This window comes from Athene noctua, chromosome 18 (assembly GCF_965140245.1).
Source record: "Athene noctua chromosome 18, bAthNoc1.hap1.1, whole genome shotgun sequence".
Lineage (NCBI taxonomy): Eukaryota > Metazoa > Chordata > Aves > Strigiformes > Strigidae > Athene > Athene noctua.
In genome coordinates, this window is record NC_134054.1 from 14047225 (window position 1) to 14061922 (window position 14698).

General features: G+C 52.4%; 2 protein-coding genes across 7 annotated transcripts in view; one reads left to right on the forward strand and one right to left on the reverse strand.

Annotated features, from left to right (window-relative positions):
- Window positions 1–78: 78 nt before the first annotated feature.
- On the reverse strand, window positions 79–13756 carry CCDC40 (coiled-coil domain 40 molecular ruler complex subunit). 2 transcript variants are annotated; one of them, XM_074921946.1, is made up of 20 exons: window positions 13732–13756; window positions 13322–13435; window positions 12477–12608; window positions 11916–12084; window positions 11249–11373; window positions 10650–10733; window positions 10342–10561; window positions 9345–9502; window positions 8400–8522; window positions 7918–8039; window positions 6932–7175; window positions 6643–6825; window positions 5018–5263; window positions 4058–4271; window positions 3364–3533; window positions 3149–3240; window positions 2485–2605; window positions 1653–1841; window positions 1237–1395; window positions 79–362 (listed from the first exon to the last, which is right to left on the reverse strand). In XM_074921946.1, exons 2-20 carry the CDS (start codon window positions 13418–13420, stop codon window positions 87–89), a joined length of 3126 nt encoding a protein of 1041 aa, XP_074778047.1. In that variant the 5' UTR covers window positions 13421–13435; window positions 13732–13756; the 3' UTR covers window positions 79–86. The 2 variants fall into 2 exon arrangements, with proteins under 2 accessions (XP_074778047.1, XP_074778048.1); XM_074921947.1 differs by lacking the exon at window positions 12477–12608.
- An 82-nt stretch (window positions 13757–13838) lies between these two features.
- The window catches only part of TBC1D16 (TBC1 domain family member 16), a 31431-nt gene continuing 30571 nt past the window's right edge, over window positions 13839–14698 (forward strand). For 3 of the 5 annotated variants that reach the window (XM_074922110.1, XM_074922111.1, XM_074922113.1), the window contains exon 1: window positions 13844–13937. The gene's annotated coding sequence lies outside the window, so the exon portion shown is untranslated. Of the gene's footprint in view, window positions 13938–14087; window positions 14199–14698 lie in introns of those variants that run through there. The other 2 variants (XM_074922114.1, XM_074922112.1) reach the window with 2 other exon arrangements.

Below are 14698 nucleotides of genomic sequence, written 5' to 3' on the forward strand. Positions count from 1 at the left end.
GGGACGAACCCGCCTCTGCCGCGAGGGTGACGTGCGAGAACAACCACACACACGGAACCGTGTTAACAAACGGTTTTCTTTTGTATTTATTTCTGTGCAGCGCCCCCAGGGCAGGAACAGGCCTCCAGGGAGCCGAGCCGCGACTCCAGGCGCTGCCGGAGGCGCTGGAGCGGCCGCTGGTGCCGGGGCTGCTCCCGCTGGGCCCGGGCCGCGATGGCCGCGATGGCCGCGAGCCGGGCCCGCAGCGCCTGCGCCTTGGCCCTCCGGGCCTGCTCCGTGCGGCAGAGCGGAGCGTATCTCCCGTCCTTCAGGGCCTGCAGGTGCTTCTGGCGAGTCTGGTAGGCCACGAGCTCCAAGAGGTTCTGGGAAAAGCAGCAAGAGAAACGGCTTTGAGAGCAGCACCCGGGGAAGAACCGAGGGCCGGGCCTGAGGGGCGTCACAGGTGCTGTAACCGTCCCGCTCTGCAGTGAAAGGGCTTCCCAAGGGCAGGGCTACCAAGTCCCCGCTGTCCCAGCCAAACCCGCAGAGGTGCAGCCCTCGAGCAGGAAACCTTTGGGTGGGAAAAACTAAGATTATTGTGGCCAACTGTAAACCCAACACTGCCAAGTCCACCACCAAACCCTGTCCTTAAGCACCACACCTGCACGTCAACTAAGAGAAAAAGATAATTTAAAATGTTGGATCGTAGAATCACACACTGGTTCAGGTTGGAAGGGACCTTAAAGCCCATCCAGTCCCACGCCCTGCCCCGGGCAGCGACACCTTCCACTAGCCCAGGTTGCCCTGAGCCCCGTCCAACCTGGCCTTGATGGCACAGAATTCCATAAACCAGAGAAACACCTGCACATACAAGGCCAACACTTGCCAGGACAGTTTCACCAACTTAAAAAAAGTCACAGGAGGTCACTCGGGACCCTGAGCTGGCTCTCACACTTGTACCATACCTGTGAGTAGCCAGCTAGTGCTCACGGAGGGTGGCTGGTACTAGATTATTTTCCCAACACAATGTCCTTCAGGCTGGTGTTTCCAGGCAATGCTGCCTCACTAAGGGTGCAACTGCAGCATCGGTTCAGGACCGCCACGAGCCCTCAGAATGTGCTCAGTTACCTTAAAGTGTGGCTAAAGTGACGCCAACACGCCCGGTGCAGGCTGGCGGCGAGCCAGAGCCGGGGGGGCTGGGGGAGGCGAGCAGCAGGCTCTGCGGGGCTGCTGCTGCAGGGAAGCGGCGACGCTCACCCACTGCTTCTCCTCCCGCAGCCGCTCCGCGTCCGCGTCGAGGCCGTGGGACTCGGCCTGCAGCCTGAGCAGCTCCTGCTGCTTTGCCGAGAAGGCGGCGCTCAGGGACGCCTGGGAGCTCTCCAGCTCCAGGAGGGTTTTGTTGCAGCCTTCAGTGTTCTAGAAAACACAAGAGAAGGAAATGGCAGATGCTGGTTCTGAAGTTCAGCTGCGTTCCCAGCCATCTTCCCAGAATTCTGTCTTTTGTTGTTGTTGTGTTTGTTATTTTTTTTAACGTGTTTCCGAAGCCTGCGCAGCGCTGTCCCTGTGCGGGCGCAGGGTCTGGGTGCTGACCCCCCAGGGTCTGTGCTGAGGGCGCACGGGTGCTCACTACCAGGCAAGCACAGAGCCCCTGCAGCGCTGCCTCTCTTGCTCACCTTCTGCGTTTCCCTGATCTTCTTTCTCAGCTCCTCTCTCTCGCGGTGGAAGTCCCTCTTGGTGATCCGTTTCTTATCTGTTTTGTTCTGACCCTCCCCACGAACCACTATCGCCTCTCTACGAGAAACAGATGCCTCCATATCACGAATCATCTTCTCCTGCTGCTTCATCAGCTGGCCATAGCGGACCTGCCATTTGCCGAGATACAAAACAGGCTGAAAATAATTAATGTTTACGAACGGCACCTAACTGAAGTCATCTGTGTGGCACATCCCATCAACATAAACCAGATATACGTGACACGTGAGTGTTGGCAAGCCAAATTTGCTCTAAATCAAAACCTGGTTTGCCCTGTGTTGGATCTGGAAGGCAGAGGGCTGTATTATCAACTTGTCTAAAGTAATCTTCGAAATGTTTCACTGGAACTCATTAGCAATAGCAAAAGCAGAAGAGCAGAAGCATCCTGAGAATGAAAGGGAAGAGCTGCTTTGCCAGAAGACTTCCCTAACCAGTGATTAAGATGATGGGAGATTTAGTAATCATTTCTTTGCTCGTAAATCGGGGTCACAGAAGAAGGTGGCAGACACGTTGCATTTCAGACCCATTTCTGAGGTGTATCTAGTTCCTGTTACGTGGCACGTGCCAGGGACACACGAAGCACACCCAGGCGGATGGATTTAATTCAATCCAGCTGCAGGGTGGTAAAATTTCCAGTACTGCTATAGCTGTGAGGATGCTGCTTCTCCAGCCTGTTTCTCATCTCCTGCCTTATGTTTCAGCAGCTCCAAAGCTGAACACGCTGTGTGCAGCTTCTCTTTGGCAGCGGCTCACCTGCATCCTGTGAATCTCTGTTCTCATGGCTTGGACCTCGCCTCGTCCTGTCTCCGAATCCACCGCTGCACGCATCTCTCTTGCCAGTTGGATCTTCTTCTCCCACAGCATGATTTGATGCCTGACAGAAAGGGGAAGCAGAGCATCAGTGGCAGCGCGCTCCCGAGATGGATTCTGAGCGCAGAGCTGCAGCCGAGGCGCCGCGTGCGGGACAGGAAAGCGCAGCAACAGAGCGGCGTGAAGTCACAGAGTCACAGAACCAGGCGGGAAGCACTGCAAGTCAGAAAGTGGCGTGGGGACTGCAAAAACAGCCTGGCACGGGCTGGCAGAGCCCAAGGAGCTACCCAGTGCAGCACACTTGCTCTGGTTTACCCGCAGAGGAGGTGGCATGAGGAGTCTGCCCCCGGGGATCTTGGCAACGTCCGGCACAAACAAGCTGGAATTGTTAAAGCCAACATCCTCTCAGCTCTTCCTGGTTCGAGGCAGCTAAAGCACCTTTCAGTTTCCGTGTTCCAAAAATCCGTTCAATGCCTTTTACCTTCTCCAAGGACAGAAGCACTTCTGCTGGTGCTGGTTCAGTTTGATGACTGAAGAAAGGTAACAAGGACACAGGTACAAAAGTTCAAAGACTGTGGCACAAAGCAAGAATCTCTCTAGTACCTACTCTGCTTCCAGCAGGCAGTTCAGGAGTCTGTCCTTCTCCTCACTCAACTGACTGTGCCTCTCCTGCATCTCAACTGATTCTCTTTCTGCTGCCTAGATTTGGGAAGCATGAACCAAGACAACATTGTCAGACCGAGAAAGATTTCCAGGATCCCCGTTTGCCTCCGATCTGCACAGGAGGTTGAGACCTGGAAATGAGACATCAAGCCTCTGTACCTTGAGAGAGCGCACAAACTCGTTCTCTGTGATCATGTTGCCGTGCCGCAGCTCCTCGAAGCTGCTGTTGTTCTTGTTGATCAACACATTCAACTTTATCAAGTCATTTGACATGTTCTTCATGTGATGCTCGATGTCCTTCTGTTCTTTTGTTTCCTGCTGAATTTTATCTACAGGCAAATAGAAAAAAAAAAGTCTTGAAATTCCCACAAGCACTGGGTTGAATACAGGCAAGGTGTGACAAACTGCAGAGCCACCTGCATCCCTCACACCCAGTCAAAACATTTTTCCACGAGTCTAGAAATCAAATAAAGTTTAGAAGGAGATTACTGTGGAAGAGAGTTGGTTTTGGCCACAGCAAACGCTATCATTGATGGGGACATTTACCTACCAACTGCTCGCAAACTTTATTTAAGAAGTGTAACATGTGACGTGGTCCCTTAGGGTTCGACTGTGCCAGTCAGGCCAGCAGGATCAGCCCTTGCAGGAGACGACGAGGTGCAGAAGAGCCGCGGGTGCCTGGCTCTCAGCCCCAGGGTGCAGCACCGGGGCCGTTCCGTTACTGCTCACACACCCCCAGGGGCAGCGAGCGCAGCCCTCGGGGAAGGTCTGGCATCACCCCCTGTAAGCCCTCGCTCCCTTTTCCCTCCATTCACAGATGAATATTTTAAGACAGCGTTAGGGAATGACTTACTTTCAGTGCGCACTTTCTTCTGCTGCATGACTGTGATCTGCTTCTTTAACATATCCAGGGAGGCTCTTTGTTCCTCCCGTTCGTGCGTTAGCTTGACCAGCTCTTTCTGCTGATTGAGCCAGTACTTCTGCAGTGTCATCACCTCAGAATTACGCTCTTCTACCTCCCTGGTCAACTTGTTGATCTCAATTTCCAGTGGTCCCAATTCTTGCCCCTGTAGGAGGGCAAAGGGTGGGATAAATCAGGCAGAAGCTGCTGGAGCTTGTTTCCAGCACCACTGCAGGTGCCAGTCCCACTGCTGAGACACCCACTACACACCGCAGCTGTACCGTGACTTTGTCAGTCACTTTCTGCCTCCATTTCCCGGGAGCTGGATGGGCCTAATCCCCCCTGACCTCACAGGAATAAATGCAACAGAAGCCCGAAAGGTTCTGGGACTCTGTGCCCAAAGGGCCTCCTAAGCTCTTACACCAGCACAGCCGACACCGAGGGGGCTGCAGCGAGTGCTCCCCCCCGTGTCCGTCACGGCCCGAGGGACGGGGCTGGGGGGCACCTGAAGGGCCCAACCACCCTGTGACTGCAGCGGCTCTGCCTGCTCCATCCTCCCCTCGACAATCTTCGCCGATTTTATAATGAGATCCTATTTACTCCCTGAGTACTGGTGTCATTCAACATTTTTCACTGGGTGCAGACAACTCCCTGCAGAAATCTGTGCTGGGCACACCCTCGTTTCACAATCCCTAATGCCAGCTCCTCTTCCCAGCTCCTCTTCTCACGGATTAAGAACTGTTTGACAAACGTAAACAATTACACTAACTAGTGCAGCTTTTAACTCACAGTGCTGATGCCTGCAAGTTTTAACTATCCAACACTTATGCAGTTACGTTCATCAAGGACACCCGTGGTCACTGGTCACGAAGAATAAACTCAAATTTGGGATTGAAATGTAAATGTACATACCCCCTGCTGAGAAAGAATGGCCTCCAACCTCTTGTTGTACTGGCTGATGACCTGCCGCTTGCTCTCAGTCAGGAGACTGCACTTTGCAATCTCACTTTCACTGTGGCTGATCAGATCACGGACATTTTTGATTTCCTTGTCCAGCTCACAAAGTGTTTTTTGGAGGATTGTCAGCCTGCAGCTGGTATGAGCCGCAGTCAGAAGAACCTGGGCCGTATCATTCTCAGCCTTGGAAAAATGCAGCTCCTGGGGTTATCAACAGACAGAAAGCAAATCACTGTCACCAACAGCCACTCACTGATTTGTAATGCCCGCTTATCAAAGCACAGGAGTCGGGATTCAGAGCTTCCTCCCAGGTCTGTACTACAAGCCATGAGCAAGCTACTTCCCCTCTCCGTACTGTTGTTTCTCCCCCTCTTGGCAGCAGGCAGCAATATTTGCCATAAGGCAATATCTGCCATAAGGCTGTGAAATATCATAAATATCATAAAATATCATAAATATCATAAAATATCATAAAGCAATATCTGCCATAAGGCTGTGAAAAGCATTAAGGAGACTGAATGTCCCCAAACACTTTCAGAGACCACACTCCTCACTTGTGAGTGACCTTCCCGCCCCGGTGTCTCTAGTTATCTGCTGGCAGTACTAGGACATTACTACACGGCTCCACCACACCTGGCAAACGCAGCCCTCACCCAGCAACCACCCCCCCCAGAGCCCGCGGCCCTGCCCGTTGCTCGGGAGCAGCAGGAGCGCAGGCAGGTGCCTGCCGGGAGCCAGGAGCCCGTCTGCTGGCCCTGCACGGCCCCCCCGCCCCACGGGAGGTCACCCCGCGCTCCCCCAGGGCCCTGCTCCCCACGTGCAGTGGCCTGTGCAACACGGATGCTAACGGGAGCCAGTGCAGAGGCTCCGCTTGTTTGTGTACCTGTGGGAAAGGGGCTGAAGGGGCCTTTCTCACAACAAAAGCCAACCCTGGCAGCCTTCCAGTTGCTTAAGATGTGCCCTCGGTTTAAAAAAGCCAGGGGCAGGCTGAGGTAACCCGTGGAAATAGAGAGGTGTGTGTGCGGGGAGTTAGTGCCAGCCCACACAACTCGGCCTGGCAAAGATTATGCTGAATCTTCCAGTTTCTCTACCTGTACCAGTCACACACTCCCAAAGAGAGCGACTTGTCCTGCCATGAGGAACTGCGGGTCTGGTCTGAGTGTTCCTCGGACTGTAATCCTTTCTGAGAAGCTAAGAGCACACCCGCATCTCATTCCGCCACACACTATCAAGAGTTATTTTACTGAGGAGTATGGAAGTACCACATAGCCACTGTCTTCCCGCGATACATGAGAACTTGAACCACTTTATAGTAAATACTGCCAGGATTCATCATTGTCCCCATTTCTGAAGTACACAAAGAACAGTGTGTTATGTGTCAGGACTTTTTGGCCACGCTCTTGCCTACACCAGAATCCTGCAGTAAGATCACTGGGAGAACTAAACTGAGGTCGCAAACCCAGCAGAGCTTCAATTACAGACCTGAAAACCAGAACGAAGACACCGACAAAACACACTTGAGCAACACTGCTCGAGGCAGTTTCCTTCCCCTGCCCTCCCGAATGGAGGAGATACCATACCAGATCTGTTTTCCTCCTACGGAGTTTTGCAGCCAGCTGTGAGAAGTGCTTTGTGGCTTTGCTGGACACCATCTGGTCCTGAACCTTTGCCATGATTTCATTCTCCAGCTGCGCGTTGGCATCCGTTCCCTTCTCTATATCCTCACTGATGGACAGCAACTCATTCAGACGAGCAGCTTGATCCTATAAGGTAGGGAAGACAGACAGGATCACTGCAGCTGTTAGGAGAAGGGGATTACATACCCGTGTACAATTCAGAAGGGTTCTTCGTCCGTGTGACTCTTCTCACCATCTTGGTCCTGCTGAGGGCCTGCTCCGTCTCATGGAGGACACGAGTGTAGGTGCCAGATTCAGCCTTCAAGGCCTCCTGCTGCGAAAGGCACCGGGCGAGCAGCTTCTTTGTTGTGTTGGCATCGTTCTCAGAACGGCTCAGGACCGTGACAAGCAACTCGTTCTTCTCCTCCTCCTTCCTGATCGACTTTCTACAGCCGTGGATGTCCATTGCTAGCGACTTGAGGTCATGTCTGTACTTGCTGGAGAGGCAGAGAGGATGGAAATTCATCACAGGGATTGATTCATGTGCTGAATGGTCAGCTACAAATCCCTCTTTTCAAACGGCCTATTGCAGCAACAACTGCCCAGGAAGGAAGATCTTTATAAAGCCTGGTCTGCTGTGACAGCCCAGAGTCAGCAGAAGATGGATAGAGACATTAACATTTAAAAGGAAATGTATGTAGGAAAAGTAATTCCTCCTTTCAGTCCCGTCCCCACCCCCCCATTCTTACCAGGATGCCACCATATAAAAGCATGTTGTTTGTTCTCAGGGAATCAGTCAAGCTTTAAGACTCCAGACCAAACAAACACTTCCTTTGGCGACAATAGGAAGGTTTTCCTGAAGATTCCTAAAGGCATCACAAAGCTCTAACCGAAAGGGATAGAAAAATCCTTCCTGACACCTGGCTCTTTGGATTGAGAGATGCTGCAAAGGTGAAGGAACTCTTTTAAAGGAATAAAGTAGGAACACAAAAACTCTAAGCAGCTTTAAAAACCCCACGTTTCAAGGGAGAGTTGTGTTTTGGATAAAGAAAATGATAACAAAGGACTGTGCTTCTTATCCTTTAGCCTTATTATGTGCTGTAGAGCAGCAAACTTGTTCTGCCTGACATATCCTGCACATGCAGTAATAAACTCGACAGAAGACATAGTGCCCCTTTCAGACTCCTTCCTGCCCAAATTATCTGAGGTCTCTCCCGGGACTGTTTTCAGACACCATACCTCAGCAGTTCTTGTGCAGCAATATAGGCCTCATCTCTCTGCTTCATTCCAGCCAAGCTGCTGTTCCAGTGGTTCATCAGTCGCTTCTTCTCCATGTTAATAGCCTGCACCTCTGCACAAGCCTAGGGAGGGGAGAGCTGGTGGGTAGCGTGAAGCTAGACTGTGCCGAAAACACAAATTCAGGTCACAGTGCAGGGCATTTTATGTTCAACTAACACGTGTCCAGTTTATTGCCACACTAGACCACAGAACACAGGTCTGCAAAAGAAGAAAAAGCTGAGAAGTGAGGGGGAGGAAGTGGTTTACAGGCAATTCTTAAGGACAGAGGAAAAAAAAAAAGAAAACAGAAGTCTTCATTCCTCCAAAGAGGAATGAACCATACAGCTCTGGCCTAGCCTGTGCAAACCGCATGAGCAGGAGCCAAAGGGGTCACTCCTTCCAGAGGGAAATATTAACCAGAGGCAAAAAAGGCACCCTCCTACCTCATTTACTGCTTGCCGGGTTACTTTTGTGTCCTCTGCCTGGGCCACAAACTGGGCTTCAAACAGAGCAATTTGTTCTTGTAGTTCGTGGACTTTTCTCGTTAAGCGGTTTAGTAAAAGATCCTAAAGAGTCAGAGCCAAACAGCTCAGGATGAGTAACACAATCTCAGTCTTAACCAACTAGATTCTACAAGAATAACATAAACTAGAAAAGGAATTAAGTCGGTAACTGGGTTAGAGTTGATTCCTGCCGAAACTTTTCCATTCATATACAAACGATTCACGAGTGCAGCAGGGACAGCTTTCAAGAGAGTGAGACCTCTCTGCTGATTTTTTATCATCCCTTTTGCAGTAGTAAACTGATACTTGGGATCTGAAGCAGCATTCATGCCTGTCAGCACGGAGTATGTTGTGTCACCTCTCCAGCAACTGGAACCTTAGCAATTTATGTTTTAAAATCCTTTATTAAAAACCATCTAAACCCATTTGGTGTCAGCCGTCTGCATGCAATCCTGCACTAATAATCCTCCGTTCGTGTCCTGCTGCCAGCAGAAGGCAGCAGAGGGAGCTCCAGCACACCGGGCTCCGGCCCTTCGCAAAGTTGGCTTTTCATTGTGAAACTCATTGTGACTCAGAACAATTCTCGAGATTTGAACATCTGATACTTCTTCGCCAAATATCTTTCTGCCCCCACACCCCTTTGCTTGAGTGAAGAGTGATTTACTATTATAAGGCTTGTCAAAAACCTTTGGGCAGTACATGCCACTATCTTGGTGGTGGGGATTCTTTGTGTTTCCAGAAAAGCCTGTGGGTTTTTTTCCAATTATTTGACACGTCTTCCACAATCCAGTCACCACAGCCCTCCTTCTGACAAGGCAGCACGTCCGCCAAGACTCACCACTAACTGACATTATTTATTTTAAAGAAGACAGTTTTACTTGATACCTGCTTTTTCTTTTCCACCTCAGCGTGGACCTTCTCTGCCTCAGCCTTCTTTGTCGACTGTTTCATTAGTAAAATATTATGATGCATATCCTCGTCCATATTCTGCATGTAGAAGAGATGCAAGGCCAGGTTTTCAGCCTGAGTCTGCATTGCAGAAACTGGGGAGGCAGGAGGAAAAATATTTACAGAAAAGTACATTTGTCGGACACATTTTAAACAGAGATAAAAGGGAAAGGAATACAGAAGCACCCAAAGCAAAAACCGCACCACATACCAGATGAATCAGCCCTCCCTGAAATAAGAATTTACATCAGCTTTGGCGTGTAGCTCCACAAGCAAAGCTAAAAATCTTGGTAAGCAATTCCTTGATTCTCAGCACAGAATCCCAGGAAATCAAAGAAGGGGCCTCAGGAGGCTGCGAATCCACTTCTCCGCCCCAAACCAGACCTGCCTCTTTCTCAGCCTGTTGAATGCTTCTCAGTTTTTTCAGGGACCTGCAAAAACTTTCTAGGCCAATTATTTTAATGCTCAGCTCTCCTTGCCATTGCAGTTGTTTTACTGTTTCCCATCCAAATGCTTGCAACACAATCAGAATGAGTCAGGTCCGTGTCTTTGCCTGGAATGGGCCCTGCTCCCATACCCCTGGATGCCCCCAGTGACCCACAGCACTTGCTGTCTCGTCACACCCTTGCAGAGACGCCGGCAAACGTAACAGAGTGATGGGAATTCTCCTTCTTCTAAGTCACACAACAACCCACCTGCCAGGAACAGTTTTAGTTTTAGTCCTAAAGACCTTCTTAGAAGTACAACGTAGCAATATGGTCTTAGAAAAATAGGAATTATATGGCAATCATGAATATCAGTGAGGTTTTTCCATGAGTGCACTATTCCTGATTATTTTTACTGTTTTTTTCAGCGCAGCGCTTGACTTACGTTCAGATTAACTTCTCCACATAGCACTAGAGTTAGGAAATACGGCAAGGACTGCCTCAGTCACCTTTCTTGCGTTCCTCATCCGTGTTGTGACACATTTTCTTGTGAGTCAGCCTGAGGCCCTCCAGTTCCTCCTCCAGCTGCCGGCGGGCTGCGGCCGCCTGAGAGCGGCGCTCGTGGCTCTCCTCCAGCTCCAGCTGCAGACGCGCCAGCTGCTGCTGCGCCCCGTAAAGAATCACCCCAAGCTCTTCTCTCTGTACTCTGCCCTTCCTCACCGCCGTCCTCTGCAAACACAAGAGGAAATCAGCTCTCTCGCTTCAGCCTGGACAGGGATGGGCTGCCGGGGGAAGGCACGGAAGGAACGCCGTCTACCAGTTCCTGAAGTTCCAGGTTCACTTTTTCCATCTGCTTGGTAAGGTAATTCTTCAGTGCAGCCTGGAATCTTCTCATCAGAGGCTGTAAAGAAGTGTGACATTGATAAAATTTAACATACTTGTGTAAATAAACAATGAAGAAACCTTCCTGCTACTCCCACTGTTAAATAAAACATTTTCTGCCATAGACACATTCTTATTTGAGCTAAACTCACTGTAGCAAGCAACAAGGCATTACATAATGGGTATTTGTTGACATCAGGAAGCGACTACTGAGAATGTTTGAAAGTCAGAAACATCTCAGAAGAGCTACAGCTGAGCACCCATCTACTGACTCTGGCGGTAAGTACGTCTCTTTCAGGAGTGCTGAAGAGTCTCAGATTCACCCACTGCATTGCTCACTTCCAAACCCGCAACTTTGGGCTTAATATTGAGGGAGCAGACACATTCGGGAGTTAGCACTTTTGCAAAAGCCATTTTTAAACATGTAGTTTTAGCATACAACTAAGCCACCGCTGACAATCTGCCTCACACGTTTTACACAAATAAAAATATCAAGTCTGCAGAGAAGAAGGGCAAGATCTGAGGGCTTCTCACATGTTCTGGATCCAAGACAACCAGTTCTGTTTCTTCACTTCTTCTGCTTGTTTCCTGTTCCTCAGCTCCATGCTGCTGGCACTCCTCCTCACCAGTAAGCTGACCAAATTGCCCAGAGGCAGACTCTGAATAGAGAGAAATGGGTTCTCAATGTTACCAGGACCCCGAAAAAAGATAAAGGCTTAGATTTCCTAGTGTTATGCCTCCAGCTGGATTAACAATGAACAGAAAGGGAGAAAAGTAGAAACTGTGCTTGTGCAGCCTGGAGAAGGCTCCGGGGAGACCTTAGAGCGGCCCCCCAGGGCTGAAAGGGGCTGCAGGAAGAGGGGGGGGACTCTGGATCAGGGGGTGTAGGGATAGGACGAGGGGTGATGGGTTTAAACTGAGAGAGGGGAGATTCAGATGAGACTGAAGGAAGAAATTCTCCCCTGGGAGGGGGGTGAGGCCCTGGCACAGGCTGCCCAGAGCAGCTGTGGCTGCCCCCTCCCTGGAAGGGTTCAAGGCCAGGTTGGACGGGGCTTTGGGCAACCTGGGCTGGTGGAAGGTGGCCCTGCCCGGGGCAGGGGGTGGCACTGGGTGGGCTTTAAGGTGCCTCCCAACCCAAAACCAGTCTGGGATTCCATGACTGACAGATGTTGTGCACTGTTAACAAGGAGCTGAATGATACCTGACTCTGCGCAGCTGCTCAACTCCACTGACGCTGCAGATGCCCGTGGAGGAGCTCCTGGGGGGAGGGAGGGGCTTCCTCTGTCTGTTAGCGGCTGCTCCATGTCACCCAGTCCAGGAGGACAACTGTCTAATTCCACTTTGTCCAAGAAAGTCTCAGGAGATTTTCCCTGAAACATAAAATCCATCACCTGAAACAGTTTTTCAACCTAACTCAATTTGCCCCTAAAAATCTGCTTATTTTTGTCATCGTGAGACACGAACAATGCAGACAAAGAACGAAGAAGACCTTCTAAAACCCACGTGCAGATATACTGGCAAAGCTGTGTCACTCCCAATTAAAAAAAAAAAAGACTTTACACACATACAGGAGAGCAAAGGAACCTCTCCTGTTTTGTCAGAGCTTTTGCATAATTTGTGCTTGAGCAATTAGCTTCTCTCTGTTCCAATTCTGATTGGTTTCGTGTTTGCAGCAATAAAACTGCACCAAGAGAAGGTAACGTTACAAATACTGGTCACACGTTCTGTGGATAAGATTAGATATATGATTGTAGTGTCTCACTTCTGCAGACCCGACAGACAGCTCCGTAGCTCCGTAGCCGCCTCTTTCTGCTGGGGGAAACGTCTCTTTCTGGTCCTCCAGAGGAACAGACTCTTCCTCCTCATTGCCGTTCCCGCTCTCTGCCTCTATCATCTAGCACACAGCACAGGCAAATGGCATAACAGCAGCACTGCCACAGGGTCTGTACTTTATTTAATGTTAATGCTACAGTATCGTAACACCTGCTTTTGGTCACGGGGCCCAGAAGTTTAATGTAGAAGTTTCACCTCATTCACAAAAACGGTCACCCAGCTAGCATGAAGAGAGTAAAGATCCTGACAAAAATTCTACACACCGCTTCTGACTTCAGGTGCGTTTCGAGCTCACATCTATTTTTTAAAAAATGACCTTAGGGATTTATTAAAGAAAGTCTTCCAGCTTGCACTACCTATGGCCAAATAATTCTCTTCTTTCTTTTTAAACAGACACTGTTTTATCCCGTGTCATCACTTGCCAAATTCAAGTATTGTGCAGCACCAACAGAAGAAAACTTATCACCAACAAACCTCAAAAAAAGCCCAAGTACGTGCGTCTGTGAAATGTGGATAACTTCCTTTTTAAAGTGTCGACAGCAGAAATGCGTTGTCCAAGAGCTAAGAAACACACACTTCGGGATGCAGCTGACACACGGGACTAACTAAATTTACTTTTTAGTGGCTTTTTAATATTTTTTTTTTCCAGGGCAAGACTGCAATAATTGCTCGCTGTGTTTTACTTCTTCCAATTGAAACCGCCCCCATGAAGACGTCGCTCCGTAGGGAACGGGTGGGAAGACGCTGCCCTGGGAACATTTCAAAGGAAATCACCTCCACAGCAAGACGCGATGGAACTCTGCTCACACCCTGCTCACCGGAGCCGGATTCCAGCCCAGAGCCCTCTGCTGCGGCACCGGGGGCCTCCTCCATGGCGCTGCCCTGTGCCTGCAACCAGAGCGTCCCGCGGGACAGAGGGTGAGCACCAGCCCCGCACCAGCCCCGCCGCGGGGCCGGGCACAGAAACACACGGGACCGGGGGCACCGGGGACACCGGGCCGGGGGGGCGGCAGGCCGCGGGGCCGAGCAGGGCGGGCCAGGCCGCGGTACCAGGCCGCGGGGGCGAGCAGAGGGGGCCAGGCCGCGGGGCCAGGCCGGGGGGGTGGGTGAGATCAGGCCAGGCGGGCCCGGCCGGGGGTACCGGGCCGCGGTGGAGCCCCGGCCGGGCCCGTCCCCGCACTCACCCGCCACCGGCGGCACCATCTTCCCGTTGCCAGGCGACGCGTCAACAGCGGGTCACGTGACGGCTGCGGGCCGCACCACCTCGGCCCGCGGGGGGGGCCCGGGCCGCGCCACCTCCGCCCGAGAGGGACGGGACCGGGGGGGGCCCGGGCCAGGCCCCGGCGCCTCGGGCCGCCACGGCCGCGCCGGCCCCGGTGCGCGGCAGCAGGTAACGGCGCCGGGGGCCGGGCGGGGCGAGGCGGGCGCGCTGGGGAGGGGAGCGGGGTTCCTCCTTGCCCTTCCCTCGCGGAGGCGGCCCCGCCTGAGGCGGCTGCCGGGCACACCCCCCCGGGCCGGGCCGGGCGGAGCGGGGCGGCGGCCCCCGCGCAGGGCCCGGTGGGGGCGCGGCGGTTCGGAGCCCGCCCGGGGCCGGCCCGGTCCGTCCAACCGCGGGAGCCGACAGAAGTTTTCCCCGGGCTCGTCTTTACCGGTAAAAGCGCCGGCGCCGCGCGGGGCGTGTCTCGGGGCGGCGGGGGCTGCCCCAGCCCGGCCGGGGCCGCCGCTGGCCACGCGAGTGACTGTCACACGGCTCCGTGCCCCGGGACGAGGCGCCCCGGTCGCGCATCCATGTTGTTATCCCGCTCTTTGTCTTCCCTTCCTACGCCCCCCCCCCCGCCGCCGCCGCCGCCTGCGGAGCCCCCGGGGCGGGCTGGGGGGTGGGGGCTGGCACAACGCGAAATAGTTCCTCAACTTTATCTCCTGCTCTTTCGGAGTGGCTCAGCACAGCTTGGGGCTTTTGGATGATTTCCGTCCTCCGGGGGAGGGGGTCTGCGCTCGGGGTACCCCAGGAGCTGCCGCTTCCTTTGCCGAGCCCAGCCGCCGGCGGGGACGGGAAGATGGATGGTCGCCATCCCTGGCAATTATTTGCTGTTTGGCCTTCAGGCGCTCCGGGGCAGGGATTACACGTTGATATATTGCTCGCTGTGCTGC